The sequence below is a fragment of the Myripristis murdjan genome, chromosome 19, assembly GCF_902150065.1.
Source record: "Myripristis murdjan chromosome 19, fMyrMur1.1, whole genome shotgun sequence".
Taxonomy (NCBI): Eukaryota; Metazoa; Chordata; class Actinopteri; order Holocentriformes; family Holocentridae; genus Myripristis; species Myripristis murdjan.
Window position 1 is genome coordinate 10155778 of NC_043998.1, and position 26723 is coordinate 10182500.

Sequence of the window (26723 nt, forward strand, 5' to 3'; positions counted from 1 at the left end):
CTGGGTCACTATGATCACGTGGAATCTTACTTTAGGGGAGTATGACTGCAAATATCATGGCACTACTTACATGGTCATCCTAAGACATGTGCAAGACATTTGCATTCCTGTTCATTAATCCAAAGAAACCAATATACAGTAGCAGATCTTTTGTTACACACTGGACAGGGGCTTTTGTTTCTTTCCTAAGATCATACAAATTAAACATGCAGTCAGATCATTTCACTATCGGTTTAGTTAATGACTAAAATTGCTGTGACAACAACAAATTATAAACCTGCATAGCAAAATGGTCAAGCTACGCCAAATAACGGAGGCAGTTTAACTTCCCTAAAGTGCCCAAGTACATCATAGGCATAATTGTGCTTCCTGCAGTAGGAATAATCAAGATTGGTATGACTAAAATGCATTCATACTCTTGGCCACTGCTGATTATGAAAGCTCCCAGTATGTATCCCAGCACTGGAGGAACATATGTGATGACTGTCAGGACCAGGCTGCTGGTGATGATCTGAAGAGCCTTCTTCTTCTGGGGGTGGAGACCTCTTCCTCCACGGGGGGATTTCTTCAGAGTCCAGAGGATGGAGAAGTCACAGAAAACAATGACAGGAAATGTGAGGACAAGGGACAACGTGGCCCAGGGGCTGTGGTGCAAATCGTCAAAGTGTGTGAAAACAATGCCTTCAGCCTTTATGATGGCCCAAACACCAACAGACATCAGGACCCTGGGAGTCAGATTCTTTCTTGTGCAGTAGGTAACTGGATGAACGACAGCCAGGTAGCAGTCCAGACAGACACAGGTTGTTAAAAGAGGTCGTCCATCCAAATTCAATGCATAGAGAAAATCTATGAATGTTTTAAAGGGCCTGTTGTGCCACAGAAAGACATTACACACCCCAAGTGGGACAAAAAGCAAGAAGACATAGTCCATGATGGTGAGGTTCAGCATGAAGACGTCATTGGGGGTGGTCGGGGTTCCTGTCTTGTGTCTGCGAAACAGCTCCCAAAAAACAGCAACACATGCAGGTAATCCAACCAGAGAAAAGAGGGTGCTGAGAGAAGCCCAGGCAAGGATGCCTGACATCATACCATCACATTGTCCAAAAACGTCACTGCAGAATTCACTGAAGTTGGAGGTTAAATTGTGAGAGCGAGGAGGAATATGCTGAAACATTCTCCGTGCAGCAGTGATACCTTGAAACGTCCGCAATTTATGAGGGATCTGCCTGAGAAACAAGAAAGAAATCCTCAAGACAATTGCCCACACATCCAACGTTGGTCATCAGTTTCCAATTTCACAGCTTGTGGTCCACCATATATCATTCATTAACCTACTGACAGTTGGTCTGTTGTATCATCAGCTTACACAGAAGATCTTATCCTAATTATGAAAAAGGGTTTGTAAAGAAGTGGTCAAATTGTCCTATTATGAAAATACTGATTTGAATATGCAAGTGACCCTGAAGAACTACTCACGTGTCTGTTTAAGCTAATGGCCATTGTCATAGCCTTAAAGCCCTCTCAGTGAGTACTGTAGATTATATTATCTGTTGATGAGTCAACTGGACAATCAAAGATGGAATTGACCTTTTTCCACAGCATGGTCAGAGGTCAGTGTCAAATACCGAACAGCATCCCTATAGCTGATAAGGATTCAGAGATCTCCTCACAGTAACTTCAGCAGGGGCATGAGGTTTGAACCCACTCAGGACAGTCCACTAGGACTACCTCCAGGCCACCCTGGTGGTTTAACAGACTGTAATTCAACTGTCCTGAGTGGGTCACTGCCTCAATGAATACAAGAAGGTCCCAGTGTGTGTGGAGTATGTGGAGTTTGCATGTTCTTCCAGTGTTTGCATCAGTTTCCCCCTCCATCAAATCCTGTACAATAGATTAAATTCTCCTACACAAGCCAGTCCATCCCTACTGCTGGTCCCAGGCCCGGATAAAAATGGAGAAGGTTACATCAGGAAGGGCATCCAGTGTAAAACCTATGCCAAATCAAACATGCAGATGATCCACTGTGGCAACCAAAAGATGAAGAGGAAAGCACGAAGCTACCCAGCAAAACTTTTGTTTAAAACAACATACCTAAAATAATCTTGTCTATCTTCACATGGAAATATTTGGCATTAGAGTCGGATACTTTGCTTTGCACACTCTTAATGTTTAGGTCTAATTGACTTATCGTCAGTGAAGTATCAGGTTAGTTTCATGAAATACCAAATGCGGGTTTCTTCCATTCCTTGAGCAACCTGATGTGCTTTGCATATTGTCTAGTTCAGCTCAGACTGAGCTATAGCAAAAAGAAAGGGGATGTCTGTGTATTCAAAATTCAACATTTACATATTGTGTGACACATACAGGATTTATAGCAGGTGCTCTCATTCTTATTTTATGAGCAAATTCAGCAACTCTACTGAAGCACACAGTATTAGCAGGAAGCTTAGTGTATATGTGCGCACACACACACACACACACACTCTCTCTCACAGTGCATAAAACATAACTAGGGTGCAATCAGTAGAGCAGAAGGATGAGAAGTAGTGGCTGATTTGATGGGCAATTACTGACTGTACTTAGTAGTCTGTGAAAATACTCCAAAATCAGTATCTAGTTGCATCTCTAATGAGTTTCAAATAATGAAAAACAATGAAACAGAATGGAACAGTTCCTCAAGGCAAGCATGTTGTGGGTGTATTGCCTGCTACCGTCACTAGGTGGCAGGAACACTTTGTGGTGCACATATGAATAAATATGCCTTTTCCATTTTGTAATGACCAAACCTGATATTTTATGCTCCGGTGTAAAATATTGATGAAAATTAATTGTCCACACACCCTTATGTTCACTGTATCACTGGTGAAGTGTATACACCAACAACACACAGCAATTTAGCTTTAATTCAACCAGTTGTTTGGGAGGTTGAATTTAAACTCTGTGTTTACTGGCATAAAAATTTCACCAGTGTCTTTGACCGAGGGTAAGCAGAGGTACTGAGACATTTTTCAATTTTTGGGGTTCCTATGCATGACTAGTATTGGTGATAATCTGCAATAAGAGATGAAGATTTAATCCTGCATTCATAAAGGGTCACTGTGTGTGGGGAAACTAAAGGGAATGAAAACTGAATGCAGAAACATTAATTCTGAAATACAAATCAATTTAAAAAAATAAATATTAACCTTTCTTTTTTTCTGCTTTCAGCAAAGAACGGTCACAGCAGGTTTAATAACTTTCCATTTTTTAAGGCACACACTGTCTATACAAACAATGACTCCACACAAATTACCACTTCTTCATAAAATATTTTCTTCTGTATTTTCTCTTTGCCCCCCCATAATAGAACATCTGGTCACATCATATTCAATCAAATTAGCAAACAAACATTGTTTTTACGTGTATATACTTTACATTTACATTAAGGGATTGAGGCACAAGTAAGTGAGAATACAATATAAAACACCCAATAAAATGTTAATTATTCATCCCTGGTCACAATCACACAAACCACAAAAGGTATAAAAATATTCACATGAAAGGTACAAAAGATACATTTTCTTAAAAATGTACATTACAGACATTTGATTTCAGAAAGCCTTCAGCACACCCCATGCCACTCCTTCTTCCCTCTTCGGGACAGAGGAACAGCACGGGCCGAAAACACGTAGAGGTTAGAGGCTCTGGCACGTTTGTCACATTTGAGATCGGCTGAACGCGCTCGTTCGAACACACATTTTTAGATGTTTAAAGGAGCCACAGGCCGCCGTCTCCATTTCCATTTCTTCCCCCCGTTCTGCCTTCCTACAGCATTGATCACACAAACCTTGATATTTTAGGGATTAAGCAGATGCCTCTCTCTCTCTTTTTGTCTTTAACCACTGGAGAGAGTCTAGGATTGGACTATTTAAGGAAGAAATGGAAAAGAGCAGAGATGCAATTTCGAACGAGGGCTGCAGTTGGCTTGGCCCCGTGTTTGCTGTTTACTCATGTCTGCAAGATGTAATGATGAAAAATACTCAAGTATTAAAGTTAATGTGTCGGCTACATGCATGCTCACATCTCCACATGCCGTCTAAAATGACCAAATTATTAAAAAAAAAAAAAAAAAAAATTAAAAAATGGCATATTACAGTGTAAATACCAGTAGATCATTTTTAACTGTGTAAATAAAAGGCATGAGTTCATATTTGTCAAGGAAAACGTCACATCCTTCAGGAGAAAAATCTCTGAGCTGCGCCACATCTTGTTGCATATCGCTGCGGTCCTATGAAAACCTTGTAACTCTGATTATTTACTTCGGTTAAAGAATTACATGGTGGTCCTATGAGAGAATCCTACAGTCCAGTCCCTGGTTTTAATATATGAAACTTCACTCAAAGGTTCAAAAAAAGCAAATGAATCCCATTTTAACAATGTTACCATTTGATAGGGAAAGGTGTTAAAAAAGCTAAAATCTTATAATGTTATAAAATCTGTTTTATTTTCATGTCAGGAATCATTTGAGAGTGGCGACCGCCCCTCCAGCCCCAAAATGGTGGAGATCTTATTTTAACTCTTCATATTCTTCTAACCCACATGAGAACATCGAGACAAAAGTCAGTCGACCACAGACTTCAGATCAGAGTGAAAGTGACGTGACGGGTGAGGGTGAAGGGGAAGGGGGACTGTACACACGTCAACAAATGTTGTGCCCTCCCTTGAACGAGCACACTCGAGTCATTGTTCAGAGAATCACCGAGAAATGATCCATCGTATTCAAGACAAACTGGCAACGCCCGGAGGATACTCAAGAGGATCTTCTTTTTTTTTACTCTCCTTATATATCCAAACTCAGTAGTAGCTTAATGCAAGATGAGCTGCAATTGATTCTTTGAAAAAAATGCAGCAAACGGGGAAATCATGTTACTTTTTTAGTGAGTTGGGGAAAAAAAAGAGCCCCAACAATCCCAAATAGCTGTGTTGTCCCACTTTCTGCTGCTGAGTCTGAAACCTCTGCGCCGGAAAACTAAATTTCTCTCTATTGACAACATCAATCAATGGGACCTGTACGTTGGGAGACTGCTGACTTTCAACAAGTCCATGAGGCGACACAATGGAGCCTTTCACTTGGTTTGGCAGCCCCCCCGCCCCCGCCCCTCGCCATCTCCCACCCTGTCCCGCAAACACACCAGCTAACGTGGAAAAAACAGTCTTCAAAAAATGCAGTTGATTATTAACTGGGATGCCAGTGTGTTTTCGCTGAGAGGAATTTCAACCATGCATTGATTATCCAGACTGAGGAGAGGAACGTTTCCCTCTCCGCAGTCACATTCAGCTCCAGTGTCTAGCGCATGGCTCACTTTGTCACAAAAACACATAAACAAGTCTCACGTTAAATAACAACAATTGCTGTTTTTTGTCCAAAAATGGAGAGAAATATATTTATACTGACACACGCAAAGTCTTCACTTCTTTGGGGCACATTCACAAAGAGCTTGCGCTGCTGTCCGGCACAGTGAAAGGCCATCCAAAACACAAGGCCCATTGTGATAGCACAAGCTCGGGGTTCGTTTACTGTCGACTACGGCATAAATACTACACTGTACAACATTTAAAATGCAAATAATCTTTTCTAATTGGCTGTGAATTTGTAATTCCCCAAGGAGAAACTATAAAATTATGTTATACTAAATTATTCCCATCAAGTCTTCAAAATAAAATCCTAACTGAGAGTTTTGCAGCTTAACAATACCACATATAAATATACTCTGCTCTGTTTTCACCTAGTAGCAGTATCCATTGCTTGTATGTCGTACCATGTTAGCTACAGCCACAGCCAATAACAACCACATATATCAGTGTGGCACAATGCCTCTGTCTTCTAGATACAGGATGCCTTTCTTTCAGAGAGCATGTGTATTGGCCAGATGGGCTGCGGGGCCCTCTCTGGCCAAAACAAAATGGCTTTGAGAGAAGTGAAGACCCCCATCAGGTCTGGCAAAAACTGACCAGAATACTAAATATCATCCTCGTGGCTCATTTTGTCTAAACTGTTGTAAATATTATTTTTTTCTGTCAGCTGGGCAGAAAAGCAACATCTTCGGTGTTAAAACAAGACAGGACATGAGATGAAACCAAATGAATCTGCAAAAATGCTTCACATATAGTATAAAACAACCACAGACATGAAACCATCCCCCCCTCCCTGCATTCTTAAACCCACTCCAGTGTTGGATTCTCCCTGTTTATCCTCACACGGACTGCTTTTCCCCCCCCTTCTAGTACCATTATAGATTTTGACAATTATTATTGGATTTCTATACAAGTACTGAGTTATTGTGGCAGTGTAAACTTTTTTTTTTGGCACCCAGAGGTCACTTAAGGAGCACAGATTGTCAGGAGGAAGACAGGAATATAAATAATGCCATGTAAATAACACACCAGTTGAGTTAATGCTACACTGACTGGGGTAATGGTCTGGTAACTGGTCCGGTTTGGGTGCTTCTGCTGATGCGTTCTCCTTCCACTCCATCCACACACACATTTACTTTGCATGTGAACTCGCACACATGTATACACATACATGTTTCCTGGCACTTACTATTCTTTCTTTTCTTTATCAAGCACACACCCAGCTCATTTCTGTCTCGCACACACATTCTCTCACTCCTCCTTTCCCTGGGTGGCATCAGAGTCATGCCTCCACTTAGGGAACTGGATCCTCCACATCATGTCCTGACCCTTCCCTCATGTATATCCACTCCAAGTGTCTGCAAGTCCCAGATACTCTGGATTCTCTGCTGTCGGCGTCACAAACCCGTTCACCTGCCTGTTCACTCCTCCGTCCCTCTCCGACTCCCCGGTGCCGTCCACAGCCCCGGCTACCACCTTGGCCTTGGTCAGGAGGTCCAGGTAGTAGGGGTTGTCGAAGGCTGGTGGGGGGGAGGTCCCGCCGGCTATGGGGACCAGATACTCCGGGTTCTCCACACTGTGTCCGGAGCTCAGGCCGTTGGGGATGCGTCGCTCGCCTCTGACCCTCTTGCGAGGCAGCGTGCTGGGCCGCTCGGGGACCCCGGGCCTGAGGTCCTGCACCTCCTGGTTGACGTACTCTGAAGAGGTGGAGAAAGGCAGAGGAGTGAGACCGACATGTCTGGGCAATACGGGCAAAATCAAATATCACAATGATAAATACCTTTGGCCAAATACCCTCATACTGATATTGTGACATTGTGACAGATTTTTGATAAACAATCATTAGTAATGTGGATATGATGAGCAAGCAGGTAGAGACAAATGGCAGAACAGCTGGAACAGTCTAATAAGTTCACAACACTACATCCTTACATACTGTAATGCAGCCTTTAAAACCAGGAGACAAAGCTTATGGCATATCAAGATGTTAAGAAATCCAAAATCTCAGATAAGATGTCATGTCAGATCACAAAATCAACATATAATACCACGGTATTGCATAGTCCTTATTCCTTTTTGACAAACTTTGCAGCACTACCAAGTTCTAAAACTCTTGCAACCTCTAATCTAATTCTGCCCTCTAATCTAATCTAATCCTTTTGCATCTTTAAAATACCACATTGTGTGTCAATATACAATGTATATTAATGGGGACTTTTTGGCCTGGTGGTGGCGCTGTGGTGGGCCATAAAGTCAAACATAAAGCCAAATCATGAACCGATGGATCCCTGCCTGAACACTCACATGAGTATATATACTATAGTATATAGTAAATGAGAGTAGAGTATATACTTATATCACTTCAGCCTATTTTGAGGAAGTTTACTATGTTAGCTTACATCTGAATGTGTTGTCTGATTTGAGAGAGCAACATGTCCACAACTCACCTGGCAAGGCGTGATTATGATTACATCCATGACTTCGTCTGGGTAGTGAGTGATGAAGGTGATGAGGAGGATGATAGATGGGTGGCCCATCTGTCTCCAGATCACCCTGGCTCCCGTTGGGGTGGGTGGGATCTTTGCAGTAGCGCCCAGGGCTGGCTGGGGGCAACGAGGGGTCGTCCGGGCTGTCCAGGAAGACCGAGTCCGACTGGCCTCCGGCAGAAGTGCTGCGAACGAGGGTGGAGCACTGAGGAGCCCAGAGACCGTTGGAGGTGCTCGCCCCTAACGGCAAGGTGGGGTACTGGCTGCGGCCCAGGGTGCTCACAGAGGAGTACATGCTCCTCGGGCCGCCAGCAACAGACACCTCGGCATCTAAACCATGGTCTGTGCTCTACAGGAGAGAGAGGAGGGAGATACATTAAGTTCAAAAGAGATGTGATGTTGTGTAAAGCCACTCTAACCTGCACAGGTCTCAATGACGTGTGTTCGAGAGACTTTAGGAATAAACGACTCAAAGGCAACACCTGAAGTTGCAGCATGCAGCAGCCATTCACCCATGTTGCTCACAGTGTCAACGCATGGCAAGCCTCATTGTTTTGTTTGATACAGATGTGGTACATACAATCCAAAACTCAAGAGAAAAGTCAAAGATTGAAGAGAGAGGGAGGGATGGAAACGGAGACGGAAAGATGACGACACAGGAAGACTGAGAACTACGACAACCCACAATAAAAAGAGAAAGCAGTCCTTCCTCTCTCACCCTGTATGACTGGTGCCTGGACGGCCCGTTGGTAGAGGCCCCGTCTCCTGGAGTCCTGGCAAAGAGGTTTGCCTGGGGCACCAGATACTCGTCAGCGTCCAGCAGGTCCCTCATTTCCCCTCCTTCCTCCTCTAGAAGTGTCCGGAAGAACTTGCTGTCCACCGGGCTGGACAGGCTCATCTGTTCATCATTCTGACCGGAGAAGGGATGCAAAAGAAAGAATAAGGATGACAGGCAAAGTGGTTGTAAAATATCTTCATTTAGACATGTGGCGCCATTGAGATAAGAAATCTCTTTTTGATGGGAATCCAGGACAAGAAAGCCACACCACAAAAAAACATTAAAGTTGTGGGCAGACAGTGTAGATGAACAAGAGCACAGCCACATGACGGATACGCATAAAGTTAATACCTGCGACTGGCCTCAGTGACACATGGAGGAGCACACACACCTGAATAACAACATAGCGAGGTGGATCTCTGGCCATCGCACCAAAGTCATTCACGAGTTCTTTGAACCTCGGTCTGCTTTCTGGGTCGATCATCCAACCTGTCATTCAGAAATAAAATTAAGACAGTCGTTTTCACCACAAAAGACATAAACTCATTCAGTCACGGGCGAATATTTCAGCTGGTTTAGTTAATGATGATGATTTGTTTTAAATTCATTTTCAATGCTTTTGGCTGCATGTACCACTACCATACCCGTAATGTACATTCAAACATTTGCAACATTTTGGGGATGATTCACTCCTCTGCTTTGCTGAAATAAACTAAACAAGAACATGGCTAATGGTGCGGCTTTCAGTGAACAGACTGAATATTTACAATATTTACAGAATCATTTCAGTGGGCATTCGCTATCAGTCTTGGATTAAACTTACACACAACCCAAAAAAAAAAAAAAAAAAATCAGTGATGATGCAGTAAAAATATTCTACCAACATTTGACCATGATCATGTAGACGTCGATGGTGCAGATGAAGGGCTGGGGCAGCCGCTCTCCTCCCTCCAGCACTTCAGGGATGTCCCTCGCTGGGATCATGTCATAGGGTTTCGCCCCGAATGTCATCAGCTCCCAAACTGTCACCCCTGAGAAAGAGACACATTTCATTAAAAAACAGGTTTTCACCATAATGGCCCTGTCACCATTTGAGAAATGTGACTCTGGAAACTCGTGAAATAATGACAAAATGATGGCTGGTATAAAAGTAAACAGTGTGTTTACAGTGTATTTAATCACTGGACAAGAATTTAAAATCAATCATCAACTTTAAGCCTTCCATTTGTCATCATATGAAAAATAAGATAGGACTTTTCATCTAAAACGGATACACATAACTTTGGAACAAAACCCTTCCATTATAGATGCATGTAATGTTTGCAGGTAAAGAAACTCTTCTAGGGCAGGAGCCTTTGTTAAGAGTATTTCATTTCAAAAAAAAAAAAAAAAAAAGTACCATCAATGCTATGAACCATCATGAAACTGAAAAAATGGAAATGGATCTGGACATGAAAGGTTATTCAATAACAGTAGTAATGGAATGATAACTAAAGTCATGACATACAAATGAAATTGTTTACCTTATTAAAAGCATTAATGCTGGTAAAAAAAATAAAAAAAGACAGTGCCATCAACTTAAAAATGGCTATACAGAGCCTTTAAATGTGGTGAGAGCCGACACTGACCGTAGCTCCAGACGTCGCTCTGATGAGTGAACTTCCTGTGGAGAATTGACTCCAGAGCCATCCATTTGATCGGCACCTGAAAACACAGGAACTTGGGTTAAATAACAAAAAACAGAAATGCACACACACACCAGAACGACTCTTTGCCCAAAGACATGGAGCCATAGTCCTACCATACCATACCTTTCCTCCATCAGCATGGTACTCGGTCTCGTCTATGTCGAGCAGGCGGGCCAGGCCGAAGTCGGTGATCTTGACGTGATTTGGGTTTTTCACCAGAACGTTCCGGGCGGCCAAGTCCCTGTGGACCAGACGCACTTCCTCCAGATAGCTCATCCCCTGTACCCGCACACACACACAGAGACTACAGATGACCCCACCACATCCACAAACATGCAAACTGATGTCATGTCAAATCTAAAAGGAAAATTTATTTCACAGGAGGGACAGACAAAGACAAAAAGATAATTCAACAGTGATTTCTGAATCTTAAAACCTGATGTTTACTGTTGATGTTTGAAACAGCTGAAAAAAAAAAGCTATCTAACTCAGTTGTAGCTGTGCTGGAAACATGTCAGTGTGACATTTGGCCAGATACGCATAAAGCCAAACAACAAAACTGGGTCGAGACCTGAAGAAGCAGCTGCAGAGACTGAAGATGCAAACAGCTCCCCGTGTAAAAGCCGATATGTTACCTTGGCTATCTGGACACACCAGTTGAGGAGGCACTGGGAGCCGATGCGGTCCTTGTTCTCCCTCACGTAGTCGAGCAGGCAGCCGTACGGCATCAGCTGGGTGACCAGCTGCACTGTGGAGGTCAGACAAATCCCCAGGAGGCGGCACACGTAGGGGCTGGCCACCCCTGCCATCACATAGGCTTCCTGGGTGAATTACACACAGAGGGAATGATAGGATTTAGCTTTTAGGCTTAGTTCATTTGCACATGGAAATGACTAAAACTACAAACAACAGGACACACAAACTATGTGGACAGAAACATCTCACACTGGAAACAATATCTGGCGATTTGGACAAGAAACCAGCCTTTAAAACTGTGGGATTAGGAGATTGCATGACTCCATTGGATTGTATTTGTTGATTCTCACATTATTACATTGTTGTATTTTGATGACTGTCGACCTACCATCCTATGGAGTGTTTTGTTTCATAATTATGCAATCAAACAGAATAGGTTGGAAATCAAAAAATACATCTGAGAGCAAACCTGTCAACACTGCAATCCAAAAAATGATTTATTGCATGTTAAATAAATTTGTGATTAAAATGCGCATCAAAAACTCATTTGCAAATCAGTTTGGAAAAATCCAAGTGTTTTGGATTTGCAAATAAAAGTGTTTGATTCACATTTTAATCACAAATTCATTTTACTTGCAATAAAACATAACATGTGTGTGTGTGTGTGCATGGGGGGCATTTATTATACTCAGACGTGGCTTGTCTGGGAACTCACATCCAGGATCTCTTTGTTGGCTTTGGGTGAGGTGTTCTCCCGTAAAACCTTGATGGCCACTGGTATTTTTACGTTTTCCCCGTCAGGAGCCCACACTCCCTGAAATGACAATCAAAACACTTTATTTAAGACACAACATGTAGCAATTGCTCATCTTATAATAATCTTGTAATTAAATGATGTTCATCTGCATCATTAGGTTATCACCACATACCTTGTAGACAGTGCCAAAAGCCCCTGCACCCAGCACCCTGACTTTCTTCAGCTCCGTCTCCTTCAGGATGCGCATCTGGGCCTGATTGGGTGAGGCTCCACTTGGCGTTAGAGGCTCCACCAGCTGCACACATGCAGGAAAGAGAGGTTCTACAATTAACAACTACCACAAAGCTACATTTTAACCATACTTTCTGGACAGCAAGTTTCACTTACAGTTAGTATTCAGCTACCAGTGAAAGAATTACATTTGAACACATTTGCGGCTACAGGTATGATCAGAGGTCAGCGCCCACCTCGTGCTCCTGCAGGATTCTCCTCATCGCCTCCTTCTCCTTCAGCTTCTTCTTCCTCCTCAGGTAGAAAACCAGCAGAGCCAGCAGGATGAAGAAAAGCACCACTCCACCCACTCCGACTGCAATGGACGTGCCCGGTCTGCACAGAGAAAGAGGCTTGGGTTATTTCTGGATGTCAAATTAAACTGGTTCCTCGGAGGCACAGTAGCCCTGAGCCCTCCGTTTACAATGAAAAGAAACCACTACCATGCTTTTGGGAAGCACAACTGGAATGGACAGAAAATAAATTAAGAGTTTCAGTGGGACTTAAGACTGATGTTAATGGAAATCCAAGGGAGAAAGTCTACATAGCTAATCTTAATACAGAGAGCATCTTACCCTGATTTTGAATGAATGGGGCAGCCTCTCTCATCCATTTGAGTGCAGCTGAAATAGAGAATGATTAGGCGTGAAATATGTGAAACTGTCTTTAGGATTACATTACAGTTCACGTGTGCTTGTGTTTGGGTGTTAGGGTGTGTTTCCACTCACGAGAGTGTACAATTGGTGTTGCAGGGCAGACAGTGTCCCGTGGCATTGCTGTACTTCCATATAGTGTGCTGATCCCCCTTCACACCGCTGGGACAGCGGTCCACACAGAAGTCACCGTCCTGGAAGTGTAGACACTCTGTGCACCGGTCTGCCCCCTGGATAAAGACAAGGAACGGGTATATGTACAAAAACACTGCACTGCTATCATAGGCTGGTCTTCTTCTCCATGCAGTATTCATTTGATATTTATTTGAACGAACTAACATTTTGCAAGGGTCTCTAAAAAAGTGACCGTTTTAATGAATCATATGAAAAGGCTTTTAATCCACAGAAAAAGAAGAAACAAGGCAAGGGACGATATTGATTTGATTTAAAAAGGTCATCTGTGTGTCTGTGTGAAATTATGGATGTCTTTATTATGTGTGATTAAACGGACTGAACAGACAGGGAGTGTGCACAATATTTTCTGTCCTGACATAATATTCTGATGCTGACTGGACACTTGTTGCTCTAGTAGGGACGACATCTTCAAGTGCAAAAACACATCTGTGTGCGGGGCTGCTCCAGCATGTCCAGGCCCAAAAGTGTAACCACTCTTGTGACAAAACAACAGCTTATATTTTGATGTCCATTAGGTTAGGCTCAAGTGTGATGTTTTTCCAAATGAATCTCATTTTGGTAACACAACCAGTTCAATATTCCCAGACGCGGATGCACATCTTACCGTGCCGTGACAGGAGGCAGAGCCGTTGATCGGGCGACACTCTGAATGACAGGGACTGCACTGGGAACCGTCTGTGTGCTCGCGCACCGACCTGCAACACAAGCACAGAGAGGACATACAACATCCATTTGCTCATTTTTATTCTATGTATTTTTTGTAAATATTTCATATATCATTACATAAACATCATACCAATGCCAGTCTAGTTTGACATTGAAATTCTGAGTGCTGAGTCCCCAATGTCATTAAACAGTCTTTGCTTTCTCCATGATTGAAAATTGCTTGAAGCCACAATTGAAGTTAAAAGCTTCCAGATTGATTTCCTGTCATTTTATTATTTCAAACACTTGGCTTATGGTACAGTATTGATTTCTCACCCACAAACCCCACACACAACAACCCACTTATTTTTTATTTTTGGTGGATGATTTCTATGCTCCGTTCATCATTTTGCACCAGTCTCCCACCCAGCACACCCCCACTGTCATTTGGAGCATTTCCTCCTTGCTTTGCACTAATTTCCTACCCCCACACATCCGCTCTTACCCCTGATAGATGTCACACTCCTCCACACACTCTGTGCCACGCTGGAAGGTCTTGCAGGACACGCACTGGCTGGGTCCCGGGCCCCAGCAGCCCCCCTCACACAGGGGGTGACAAACGCGTCTCTCCTCCTCTGAAAGGACACACAGACGGAGCCGGTGAACGCATGCCATGTTTTCTGTTGGCCTCGGGTGTAACGTAACACTGCGATTTGCACTTTTTACCTGACTGGCTGGTGACCGTGCCCACGCCCTGCAGGAATGATGGCAACCTCTCTGAATATTGCAAAATCTCAATGCCACCTTTTAAAAAGATCCTGTACTGTATGTGTGACAATCATTTCAGAGGATTTGTGTTGCTGTGTTTTAGGCTATGAATTTTGGTTACATGGGAAATGTGCATAAACATTTTCCTTTTGTATATTTTTTGTACATTTTTGTGTTGCATGGAAGCATTTTTTCCTTGTGTCATGAGGCATGCAAAAAAACCTGCTTGCCTACACCTGTGTAGACTAACTAACAGGAGTCAGTGTGCGTCTTCAACATGCAAACTGATTAAAGCACTGAACTATTTTTCGACTAGTTTTCTAACTTGTTATTAATATGTATTAAACACAAACTGGCATTGCCATCCTTTGCACGTGTCAACCCACTGGTTTGAGTTGAGTTTACGAGCTTTACTTTTTGACCAGCACTAATATGCATGCTTTCCATTTCATTGCACAGGGACAGAGAATAGCATGGCATTCTGATTTTGCCATTTTGGCAATACGGCACCACCAGGGCTTCCTTGACAGTTTGATTTTCACCTCAGATACAGCTTACACTATTTCTTGCCATTGTTTCTACAAGCAGGAAACATACTGGAGGGATGCAAACCCAGCTCTTTTTATAAGAAATTATATCATTCGCTGACTAAAAATCAGTGGAAAATGGAAAATGTCACGCTGTGTTCTGCCTCTGTGTGTTCACCTACCACACAGTTGGAGGTCCTGGTTGTGGTTGACGATGCGGTGCAGTCCCTGCGCGGGGTGGAGGAGACTCCCCCAGGGCAGCGAGTTGGTGTAGCACAGCTGGGAGTTGTTGTGGATTAGGACCAGACCTCCGCTGACGCTGCGCAGGGAACGCAGCCCGAGAGAGCGGATCTGCAGGTTCTGGACCCCCAGGGAAAACACACCCCTAAGAACGAGGGAGAGGAGCTGTGAGTCGACAGATTTCAGATGTGGGTTTAATTATCTTAATCAGGTCAAATTAAAAAGTGAAAGTTTTCATCAAGATTTAAATACTGACGAGGTTTTGGTGGGAAAATGGTGTCACGGTCAAGACAATACTGACAAGGAATGCTTACACTGCAAAATATATCCCTTTCAGAAAGTGATTTTAGTTTCATATTCAGTCACATTCAGTATCCCACTTGATTCTGATGTAGTTTCACTTTTTCTGGGAACAAGTATAAATATGCTGACCAAGGCAGAATGAGGGAGATCACCCCACTGGGATGAAGAAAATGATGCTTCATTCGAGAAAAATCTGAGAACAAGTTGAGTAGCAGTGGTAAGAAGTGGGATTATCTCATCCCACTGGCAGATTTTTTTTTCACTTATTGTAAGAAAAACAAGATTTTAAGACTGAATACAAGACTAAATGACTTGTTTAGATGGACATTTTTCTTTATTCAACTGCACCGAGAGCACCTCAAGTAACTCAACTTCAACCAGAAACCCTTTCCTAATCAACGTTTGACAAATCCTATACATGGGCAAGCGTGAAAATGAGCTATTAGTGAGTTTAAGAAGAGAAGAACGTACTGAATTGCATAAAATGCAACGTGCATAATGTGCAAAAAATTGGAGTGGATAACACAAAGAAAAGAAAGATGTATTTTTAGAAAAACCATATAAATGCACTGAAATGCACATGAACATGCAAGTGGGAAACACTTTTCATCAGCGGCATCATGAAATGTCTGAGCAATTAGGCAGATGTATGAGAAATTAAAAAAAAAAAAAAAAAAAACAACACTCCACTGTGCATGAAAACCACTAAACAAGGTGAGCAATGAAAATCAGTAAGGTAGGCGGCGAGGACGTCAACAAAGCAATTAAACTGCTCCAACTACCTTAACAACGGCCCATAACACTGGAGCATATTGTAAAAGGCTGGAACGGTCCCAGACAAAAGCATAGAGCATACCTGAGTCATTAGTCACTGTGGGCTCATTTTAGCATGAAAAGTTAGTTAGCCTCCCAGAGACTGCCACTGTAATCCTGCTGTAGGTGTAAGCCGCAGTACGAGTGAATGATTAGCCTTTACAACCCTCAGGGTGAGGGAAATACTGGAGCTGAACCACAAGAGGTGCAGACAAATAGATAATCAGATGGAGCACAAGCAGACAAAGACGGGATAATTCATAAAACACACAATAAAGACACAATAAAAACAGACACAGAACTATAATAAATGTTATTAGTCCAACTTAAAAGTGAATGGTACAGGACAGGAAGGCTGAATATGCAGAACAGAAAGAGAAAATGAGGATAGAGGAAGAAAGTAAACAAAAAAAAAAGGAAATGGAGTGACAGTAAGCTCAAAAGCAGTCTTACTTGTAGAGCATCCTGCCTCGGATCACCTTCAGGTTCTCAAACACGCTCAGGTCAGTCCAGTTTTCAGGCCACGCGTCGATGTACAAGTAACCTGCAAGAAAAAAAAAAAAATCAGTCTGGACCCCTGAAAGCACTTTTATACAGTAGAACACATACAGATGAATACAGAGGTGTGTGCATGCAGAGCTGTGACAACACTGACATGTACATGCATGCAGAGGGAATATGTGTGAATTTATGAATGAGAGCAATTAGCCCAGATTTTTATGGCAACAGAAAACTGTTATGACCCAAATGATTATTTTCCATGCTTGGTAAACAATGAAAACCATGTTCTTGATAACATATGGTTTAAAAAAAAAAAAAAGAATCGTGTCAAAAGTAAATAAAAACCAACCTCACTGCACTTGGGTATAATAACAATTGCATGGGCTTGTCAGGTAAACATGCAAAGTCTGAAACTCTGACACAATTAAGCTTGAATTAATTTAATCAAGATTTTAACAAGACAGTTGTCCACCTTTTATTCTTCCTGCATAAAGTCAGTCTCGATGTTCAGTACCTGTAATCTCCTCCAGGTTCTTGAAGGCACTCAGCTGCTCCAGAGTCAGGCCTGATGTGTTTGTCATCGGGTCCCTGAGCAAACAGCACATTCGATTTGGATAAATAACTTTATGTGTGTGCCTCTGGTCCACAAAACCACCAAAATGATAAAATCCATTTTCCCCGATTCTCCTTGTTTGTTTGGAGACAGTTATCTCCAGTTATCTCTCTCTCTCTCTCTCTCTCTCTCTCTCTCTCTGTATATATATATATATATATATATATAGTATAGTATATGGTATGTAATATCATTATGATGACTACTATTGTTACACAGGCTGCTATAATTATTATTGTTACTATTAGCTCTACACTATTACTGTAACCACTATCAGTATTATCATTATTATTCCTTTTTTCTTATGTCTACCCTCCTCCACTGGACTCTGTTTCCCACTATCACACAGGAATGTAATGTCTCAATGTCTGTAAATAGTGACAATGTCTGTTGGTGTAAATAATAATAATAATAATGAAAAAAATCTTCATGCATTTGTACAGTCCACATAATATTAAAGTGCCTAGAAAGACATGTTTCCACTTATTTTTCTCTCTCTCTCTCATTCTCCATAGTCAACTGTTTGGGAAAAAATAGAGATGGCACAAAGATAATAATAAATAAATAAATAAATAAAATTAAAAAAACATCCAATTTACACAACAGTCCAGATATGAGTGTTTGAGGTTACTTTGCGTACACTCTGATCTAGAACATTTGGCCTGGGCGGCAACTTTCTGCTTAATTAGCTGAAGGAATCCTCCATGTCTTCCAAGTCTTGCTGGATTTCTACAGCTCATATCTGATGGGCTGGACACGATGACTCAGCTCTGTAACACAGACTGCTGTTTCATGCTCAGCTCTATATTGGGTAGATATATAGATATAGTTATAGATATATATTCATCTCCATAGTATACTGTTTTGGCAGTTACAACAAATTCAACACACTACATCGTTTTATACTGGCAGGAAACATAATCGTGTCAAGTGGCCCTCTGATACTTTCTAATTTCAACAAACATAATAAAAACGTGTCTATGCATGAGTATGGAGTGTGCATGTTGACAGAGCTGATGCGGTTTCATGCTTTCACAGTGTGAACACACTTCATACTCAGAACCTAGGAGCATGTAGTTTGTTTTTGGGAGACAGCCCAGGTGGCCACGCTGCTTCACTGGAAAGCCTCTGCTACACTTAAACAAAACAGAGCCTTAATTATTATCATCAGGACCGGCTGTGTTTACCTGCTACTTCATGTCAAACTGGCTGCTATGCAAAATGTCTATTATGGTCACATTTTTGATTGTGCAATAGTGTTTTCATCTGTTTATCTGTTTATCTTTGAGGTAACCCTTGAACAAAGTTAATGGCTTTATTTTGTCATCTTTGATATTTTTTTTTTTTAAATGCAGGTATCCTTGCAAACTAATTATTTATATTTGGCCCATCTTTTACTGTAAGCATCAAATAAACTAATTTGAGTGATCATAAGGATTGTGTTGGGACTTGTGTTGGACTTTGTTGTAAAAACTGAGCTCTTACCTCACAAAGCTTTGTGGAAGGAACGCAAGGCTACCGAAGATCTTCTTACACGTGTTGAACTGCTCCACATTAGAGGATGTTACCATGGTGACGCCCTGGAGGTTGTCCATACCAAGGCCGTAGCATACTACAACAGAAACCACAAAGATTATGACTGTGAGCAGTCCCAGCACCGTGACCTGAGACTCTGATCACAAGATACTCCAACAACAACAACAACAACAAGGAGCAGCAAAACCAGTTGGCATACTTTGTGCCTTTATCTCATCTGAAGCATCAGAACATCACTGGGTGACGTACAATTAGTTCCTAATTGCCTAACTGATCACCAAAGCATGCACAAAATGCTGAAACTACACACACACACAAAACACAAACCACATTGTAAAAGCTCATTTAAATTTGCCACGTGGCTTACTGCACATGGCATCCAAAAAATGCACCACTAGTTAGATTTTTTTAGATCACAGAAAATATTACGCAACACACACGCAGACCAACAAACACAGACTTTGACCCACCTTTAGGACAGTCCCTCTCACACTTTTCACATTTCTGCGTCTCATTTCCATCAGGCTGCGTGATGATGACCTCCTGGTTGGCATTGGGACAAGCCATAATGCAAGCCACCTCCGTGGCCAGGTAGTTATCTGTGGGCATGGAGACAAAGGGTTTGGAGTGTGTCTTTGCAGGGTGAGAAGGACCATGCATGGAAAAAGGTGAGGCAAGTCCACTAAAGTTTACAGAGAGAGGCATGTGGCTGTGATTTTGCTGCTCTGAACCCCTGGAGTGAGGAGGAAAATGTGTGCAGGAAAAAAGAACAAGTAATGCCATCTCCTCCCTTGGCAATTATCATCAAGGTGCCCTTGAGCAAGACATTTAACTACCGACTGAGCCAGTGGAGCTGCTGAGTGGCCCAAAGCAGAGTCTGAACCAAACTGAATGTGAAGCAGGGCACTGCTGAAAAAAAAAAAAGAAACATGCCTTCTCACTAAGCCTTTCAAGGATGAATGATTTTTTTTTCTTTTTAAACTCACGAGGACATGTCTTGACACAGGTGGCTCCAAAGCTGAACTTCTTATTTTTGTTGGGTACGGACTGGAAGGTGACTCGGTTGTAGATGGTGGGAGGAGGACAGCTGTCCTTACACACGTCGCTGTCGTTGACGTTACGGCACACCTGCAGAGACAGACGGGACAGAATAAACATTTATTTGTCTAGAAATGGAAAGGAGTGCCTCTTGCTACAATGGAGTTTGCACAGGAGATAAATGACAAAACAATAGACTGATTAAAAAAAAAAAAAAGGTATGTGAGTGTGTGTGTCACTCACAAGACAGTCTGAGTGCTTGGGGCCCGTGCATCCTGCAGCACACTGCATGTGACAGCAATCATTGGGCTGGGGACCCTTACAACGCAGACACCCAGATGCACAGTGGATATGGGTGACTGTGGAGAAGGTGAAAAAGGAAAGATGATTAAAACTGGGACAAAAGAATAGATTGGCAGAAAGCAAAAAAAAAAAAAAGTGTAAATTTCAGGTATTTAATTACTTCAGCACCCCAACAAACAGAAATGTCTAATTTCTCTAGAATCTAGACTCTTTTGCAGTGAAAACTAGATAATCCCATTGTCAACTAGAGCTCTGTGTGTGTGTGTGTGTGTGTGTGTGTGTGTGTGTGTGTGTGTGTGAGTGATGTCAACTCACAGATCTGGCAGTCCTGTGCAGTTTCCCCCCAGCAGCTCTCTCCACAGGCAGGGGAACATTTTGGACCTGCAAAGCAAGAAACCCCAGCCAACACACACACACACACACACACACACACACACACACACACACACACACACACACACAGTAAACACAGAAGAAAAATGCACACTGATCACAAAATAAGCAACCAAATTAACAAACTGAGAATTTACAGAGCCTTTTTGCAATAAGCATGAATGAACCGCTGAGCTACTGAGTGTTTGAGCATCGAACTTTACATCCATGACCTTTCACTCTGTACATGGCTGTTAAGTAATCTAATTGTTGAATTTCTTTAATTATTATATCTTTGCAGGTCTGAAAGCTTCATTTTGGATGCCATGAGACAGTTTTCAATATTCCAAGATTCAATGCTGCCAAGAGGCTGTGTGTGCGGTCAGTCAGCTACCACTGCCATGGCAATAGCTTACACCAAACTGAAATTTTAGCACCTGAAAAATATGAGTTCCTGTGCGTGCTGAAAAAACATCAGTAAAAATGTGTCAGTCTGTACCAAAGGAAAGTGACATCCTGTGTTAGCAGCAGTTGTGTTAACGGTGAGATGCATGAATGCACTTTTGTTGTCTATTATGTCTGCTGTTTGTACTTTAATGTGGGGCACGTGGGGCCACAATGGAAACAAGTGGAGCTGTGCTGCATAATATCTATATTCTTCTCCCATGTGTTGATATGATTCAATCAATCAATCAACCAATCAATCAATAAATTAGGTGCTCACACTGAGGGGCCTGAGCCTGCAGCCGCATTGGCTTGCTGTGGTTCTTCTCGCCCAGGGTGTCCCTCCAGTCAATACCCTGTGGGTTTGGGAAGCACAGCTGGGGATTCCCCCAAATATACACCCCACCCAGCAGGATCTCTGCAGGGCAGAAGATACAAAAGAGCTCATCAGCTGATTGTAAAAGGTGGTGGCTGAAAGGAAGGACACATTCCTCAAGAAAATCCCTCACGTTTACAAATTTTAATTCAATAAACTAAATTAGAAGTCCAACTTTGATTTCAGCTTACAATACATAAAGAGCTAAATGACACCGAAGTCAAAGATAATGCCAAATTTAATCACCCCAAGACGTCATACGTAGAATACTTTAAGCAAAAATTAAAACTTTGTCACTGTGTACTTGAAACTTGGCAAGCCAGCTTCAGTAAATGAACACCATGCTCTGCTTCTCTCTGACCTGTGAGGCTGCGAAGGCGGAGCGTCCTCAGCCCCTGTCCCGCGGCCCCCTCCAGAGTGTTTTCAAACACTGCCAGGGCGTAGCTGGAGTTGTACAGCTGGCTGCCTCGGATGATCCGCAGGTTGTCCAGAGGCACCAGACTCGCCGACACGTGGGCTATCAGCACATAGCCCTGCACCTCCAGGATCCCCTGCAGATGAATACGTGGTGAGAAATGACCTTCCACGAAGACAGTCACCATGGAAAATGACTCACAGCCAGAATGAAAACAGACGAGACAAACAGAAAGCCATAAAACCAAACCAAATAAAAGAACCTGACTTGATCTTATTCTTTTCACATCCAACAATTCAGTATGCTTGATTTCTATAAATTATTAATTGATGATATCAATTATTAATTAACACCAGTACTGTCCAAAGAGTAATGGAAATGGAAATGTGCTGCAGCTGTATCGATCAACTGTGAGGCTGGCTGCCTGTTAGCTGTGGAGTTACTGGTCTAATCAATGGAAAACAATGCTTCCAGTATCTTTCATGAGTGCCTGAGCAAGAAAGTATGTCTACTCTGTAGCTCCAAGGACAGGTAAGAAAAACACATAACATTAGCTAAAATCCTCTAACACATCACAGCAGCTGGTCCGTCCTTGGAGATCATTCCTGCATTTTTCCCCTCACAGTGTAGATTATTGTAAATCCCTTCACTTCTGCAGCTGAGCCAGAATGCTGCTGGCCCGGCAACAGTTCTGCTTGGTGCCAAACGTTCAAATCGGATCACACCAATTTCAAACTCCTGCACCGGATACCTTGTATGATGACAGGACAAGTCAAATCTTGCAAAATAAGAACTACTTCAACTTAGGTTATGTGAAACATTCATTCATTTTCCAAACCGCATATCCTCATAAGGGCTGAAGGCTGGAGGCTGTCCCAGTGCTCATTAGGCAGAAGGCAGGGGAACCACCCTGGACAGGTCACCAGTCCATCACAGGGCACACAGCCAAACAAGCACATTCACGCAACATGCCATATTTACTTTTACACAACATTTGGTTTCAAACAAAATGTAACTTTCATTCTACTTAAACAGGCATGGATGATGTTCTCCCTAAGACAATCCGGACAACAGCCACAACAACCAGGGCAAATTTGGCCTATTTCAAAAATCGGCATGTCATACCAGCAGAAGTTCTCATCTCAGTCCGATACCTTTCTCTCAATTTGTAATCGCATATTTAGGTGAGTCTATCCAGGCATGTGTAAAAACCAACCAGACGCACCTGCAGGAAGGAGAGGTCAGGCTGGCCGTGAAGGTGTGTGATCTCCAGGTTGCCGTGGACGACCTGGCAGCCGGTGTAGAGCAGCCTCAGGGTCTCGTAGTGATTCTCCAGGCTGGAGGGCAGGGCCAGCTTCATGTCTGTGCCCAGGCACACTGCAACAGACAGGCCAGTTTTAAACCTTTTTTCATTAGCCAGTATACATTTAAACATAATTTGCAGGCTAAACACCATAATCATCTGAGAGTACATAAATCCCTGCCACCTTTGACTGTGAATTTGGGCATAATAGTCCAAAAGTTAAAAAAAAAAAAAAAAACTCTAAAAAATGCTCAGTTCCCACTCAACTTAAAATGAAACAGTCTGTATCCCTGTGCACAATGGACTTTTATTTCATACCCTCTGCATACCGACTGCTTTTTATATTCCTGTGAACCACAGTAAAAATGTGCTCAAACTTAATCTGTTCAGCATGACTATATAATATCTGAAGGATTCAATTTATGTCCTTCATGAGAGAAAACCATTTTAGGCTGGCTTCCCAGACACAGGTTCTCCCCTGCGGTCCACAGCCAGACCATGTAGGACCTTTTCATGAAAATCTCCACCGATGGAAATAAAAATCTGGAGTTGTACTTAGGGCTGGGCGATATGGACCCAATCTACTGTCAGGATATATTTGAACAAATACACCGATATAAATATTGGGACGATATTGTAGGGATGACTGTTGATGTTGTTTCCTAATATATTTACACATAACCAATTTTTGATAAACAATCATTAGTATTATAAATATGATGTCCAAGCAGGTAAAGACAATTAATAGAGCTACAACAGTCTAATAAATTCAGAAATTTGCATCCCTTTACTGTGATTCTGGCTTTAAAACAGGAAAACACAACTCTTATCACCATCACCATAGCACAATATCCAAAAAATCCCAAACAATATCTGGTCTTCTATCATGATAATCAATATCTTATTGATATATCATCCAGCCCTAATTGTAGTAATCCAATAAAAGCAGTGTGATGGTGTAATCTGTGTCACTGAAGCCAGCTCTTTGTGCATTGTTGTGTAATACCTACCCTGAAAACATCATTAGATCATCAGTACAAGAGATTCATACAAATTGATATGGTGAATAAATGATTTCAGTCACCAAACCAGAGACCATATCTATAAAACATCAAATAAAATGTAATAATGTCTGTGTTGATATGCTTTGTGTCAAACTGATGTCTGCTGTTGGTACTTTGTCTGGCCTCACTGATAGCAGAATGTACAGCTTTCACGAGCCGTTACTAGATGCCTTCAAATAAATAAAACTCCTCAGTTGGATTTTTTTTTTCTCCATGTTCAATGTGGAATAGGTTCAAAATTCATTACTAAGACGTGATGTGTATATCATTCATCTCTCAGTGATGAGGACTGGAAGAATATGTACCCCTCTTGACCGCACCATTTACAACTGGCCTCGGATGATGACTTTCAAAACACAAACCATATGCATTATGTGACTGAATAACCTGTACTTTTCCACTGGCAGCAGAGAGCAGAGCCTCCCCACAGCGGGTCATACAGCGTTACAGTCCATAGGGGCACCCACAGACGCATAGCTCCCATGCCTTTGCAGACAGTCACACAGTGGACAGTCCCTCCTCCTCTAAGGTTATAAATGACTTCCTCTGGCTCCCTTCCAACAGCCGCTCGACTGTCAACCCCCATTTTCCTGATTTAAGCCACTTCTTGTGTTATCACTTTCCCTCCTTTTGGGGAGGGAGCCAAGCTGGATGAATGGAGATAAATTACACCGAGGAACGGGAAGTGCAGGGAGGCAGGAAATGATTTGGAGGAGGAGGTGATCTGGATGATACGGTGCAATGGGTCGCCAAAGTTCAGGAGATATGGCTGTGCGCTCAAGCCCTTATCAAGTGTGTGAGTCTGCCACGTGGTGATGGGCCCAGCTTCCAGGACATGACCTACATTAGGGCTGCACCTTGCCCAACTCCCCGGTAAACAAACACACAATAAAATGAGCTCGGAGAAGTGTGAACCCGAGCTGCATGAAATCCGACAGCGAGCTACGTCGCGAGCAACAAATGGGCCTGTGATTAATAGTTTGGCTGCCAAAAATACACACCCAGTCACTGCAGCTTGTGCCAAATATCGAATCAAATGACTAATCATAGGCTTCTTCGGTGATGTCATCATGGAAAATAGTTTTATGTCACACCAAAGGGGGGGGCATGTTTTTCTATTCATACTTTTTGGATCTTTTTCACAAGGAAGCAAATCTAAACGGACAGAAACTGATTCCCTGACACTCAGCGACACATAAACACACAACACAGACCGTACACACTCTGGGGGTTAGGTAAAATGTGCCTGAGCAGACACCTCAACACAACAGACTTCCTTTCCTAAAGTGTGTAGAGAGTCTTCAGCGTCCTCTGTCTGCTCTCATTCCCCCAGCACTCACCCTCTAAACGTCTCTGAGCAACACGCCGTGTGTTTCTGTCTGTACATTCGTGGCCTTGGGAGCACACCCCTCCATCCCTGTGGCCTAAAATACTCTATCTCACTCCTCTCTCATTTATCGCCCCCCTGCCATGACACTATTCCTCCCTACCCCCTAAATTCTCTGACTCTTTTTTATTACCTTACAAGATGAGCTCAGAATTTCCATTTCATAACCAACATCCATTTCTTCTCTCAGACCAGTACAAGTATCCTGATCACTGCCCAACACTTTTGGGATCTCTTAAAAAAAAAAAAAAAGTGTCACTGAAATAATGAAATAATGTTAATTCATTGCACTGATGCATTGATTTTGAGATATTATGCTGATTCAACCACATCAGTCTGCTAAAAGAAATTAAATTAATCGCTATGGTTTCGGCCTGAATGGAATAAAATGCTTTGATATCAGTTCACTCACAATTCTTAAAAAAGGACAATGTGTTGATCTAACAGCATACTAATGTCTGTTATTTGATTTTTTTTTTCACATTTCAGAGGGGAAAAGGATCGTCTTACATCACTGCAATCTTAATTCAAGGGTTATAAAATTTCAGATAAAAGTGAATCAAATTGTTGACTGGAATTGTGATCAACAAACTAACTGAATTTGTTCGGAAAAAGATTTGTTTTTAAATCGAATCACCAACAAGTAAATTGTGAATCAACCTGAATTCCTGTTAAGCAAAAGTTTCACAACCCTACATAAGAGTGCAGTGTGTTTCCTTGCATAACTCTGAGATGCGTATCTGCTAATTTCACCGGCAAGGTCGGAGTGAAGGGGATAAACAAGAGGCGTCCCTAAAGCAGGTCAGTGTCTTGCTGAAGGACGCTTGAGCGACGCGTGACCCTGCGGCCGCGCGGCGCTCTGATTCACCACCACAGGTCGTGGCTCGCTGCAAAACAAGACCGCCAGTGACGTCCAGGCACACACAGAGCCGTATGTGCTGCTGCTGGCAAGGAACGCAGCTCTGTACACCGTATCATGGCAACTTCACTTTGGAAACTTCCTGCGGCCAGGTGTTTCTGTGGCAACCTTCCATTGGCCGAGGAAGCTTAAGAGAGAGAGTGAATGAGAGAGAGGGAGCGAGAGGGGGAGAATTGTGCTTCCTCACCTCCTCTGGACCTCGATCTTGATTTATCTGCTTGATGAATCACATGCAGAAG

The 26723-nt window shown here is 42.5% G+C and overlaps 1 protein-coding gene across 1 annotated transcript in view; it reads right to left on the minus strand.

The window, feature by feature from the left end:
* Positions 1 to 4531: 4531 nt before the first annotated feature.
* Positions 4532 to 26723, minus strand: part of erbb2 (erb-b2 receptor tyrosine kinase 2) — a 26682-nt gene continuing 4490 nt past the window's right edge. The window contains exons 2-27 of the mRNA XM_030077926.1: positions 23037 to 23188; positions 21758 to 21947; positions 21301 to 21438; positions 20520 to 20585; positions 20145 to 20260; positions 19850 to 19991; positions 19334 to 19462; positions 18813 to 18939; positions 17229 to 17302; positions 16667 to 16757; positions 15040 to 15242; positions 14068 to 14197; positions 13522 to 13612; positions 12798 to 12952; positions 12645 to 12692; positions 12267 to 12405; positions 11972 to 12094; positions 11758 to 11856; positions 10982 to 11167; positions 10470 to 10625; positions 10287 to 10362; positions 9543 to 9689; positions 9050 to 9147; positions 8599 to 8790; positions 7842 to 8229; positions 4532 to 7091 (exon numbers count right to left, since the gene is read on the minus strand). Of these exons, the coding sequence (XP_029933786.1) occupies positions 6730 to 7091; positions 7842 to 8229; positions 8599 to 8790; positions 9050 to 9147; positions 9543 to 9689; positions 10287 to 10362; positions 10470 to 10625; positions 10982 to 11167; positions 11758 to 11856; positions 11972 to 12094; positions 12267 to 12405; positions 12645 to 12692; positions 12798 to 12952; positions 13522 to 13612; positions 14068 to 14197; positions 15040 to 15242; positions 16667 to 16757; positions 17229 to 17302; positions 18813 to 18939; positions 19334 to 19462; positions 19850 to 19991; positions 20145 to 20260; positions 20520 to 20585; positions 21301 to 21438; positions 21758 to 21947; positions 23037 to 23188 (3818 nt within the window). The 3' untranslated portion in view covers positions 4532 to 6729. The remainder of the gene's footprint in view (positions 7092 to 7841; positions 8230 to 8598; positions 8791 to 9049; positions 9148 to 9542; positions 9690 to 10286; positions 10363 to 10469; positions 10626 to 10981; positions 11168 to 11757; positions 11857 to 11971; positions 12095 to 12266; positions 12406 to 12644; positions 12693 to 12797; positions 12953 to 13521; positions 13613 to 14067; positions 14198 to 15039; positions 15243 to 16666; positions 16758 to 17228; positions 17303 to 18812; positions 18940 to 19333; positions 19463 to 19849; positions 19992 to 20144; positions 20261 to 20519; positions 20586 to 21300; positions 21439 to 21757; positions 21948 to 23036; positions 23189 to 26723) is intronic.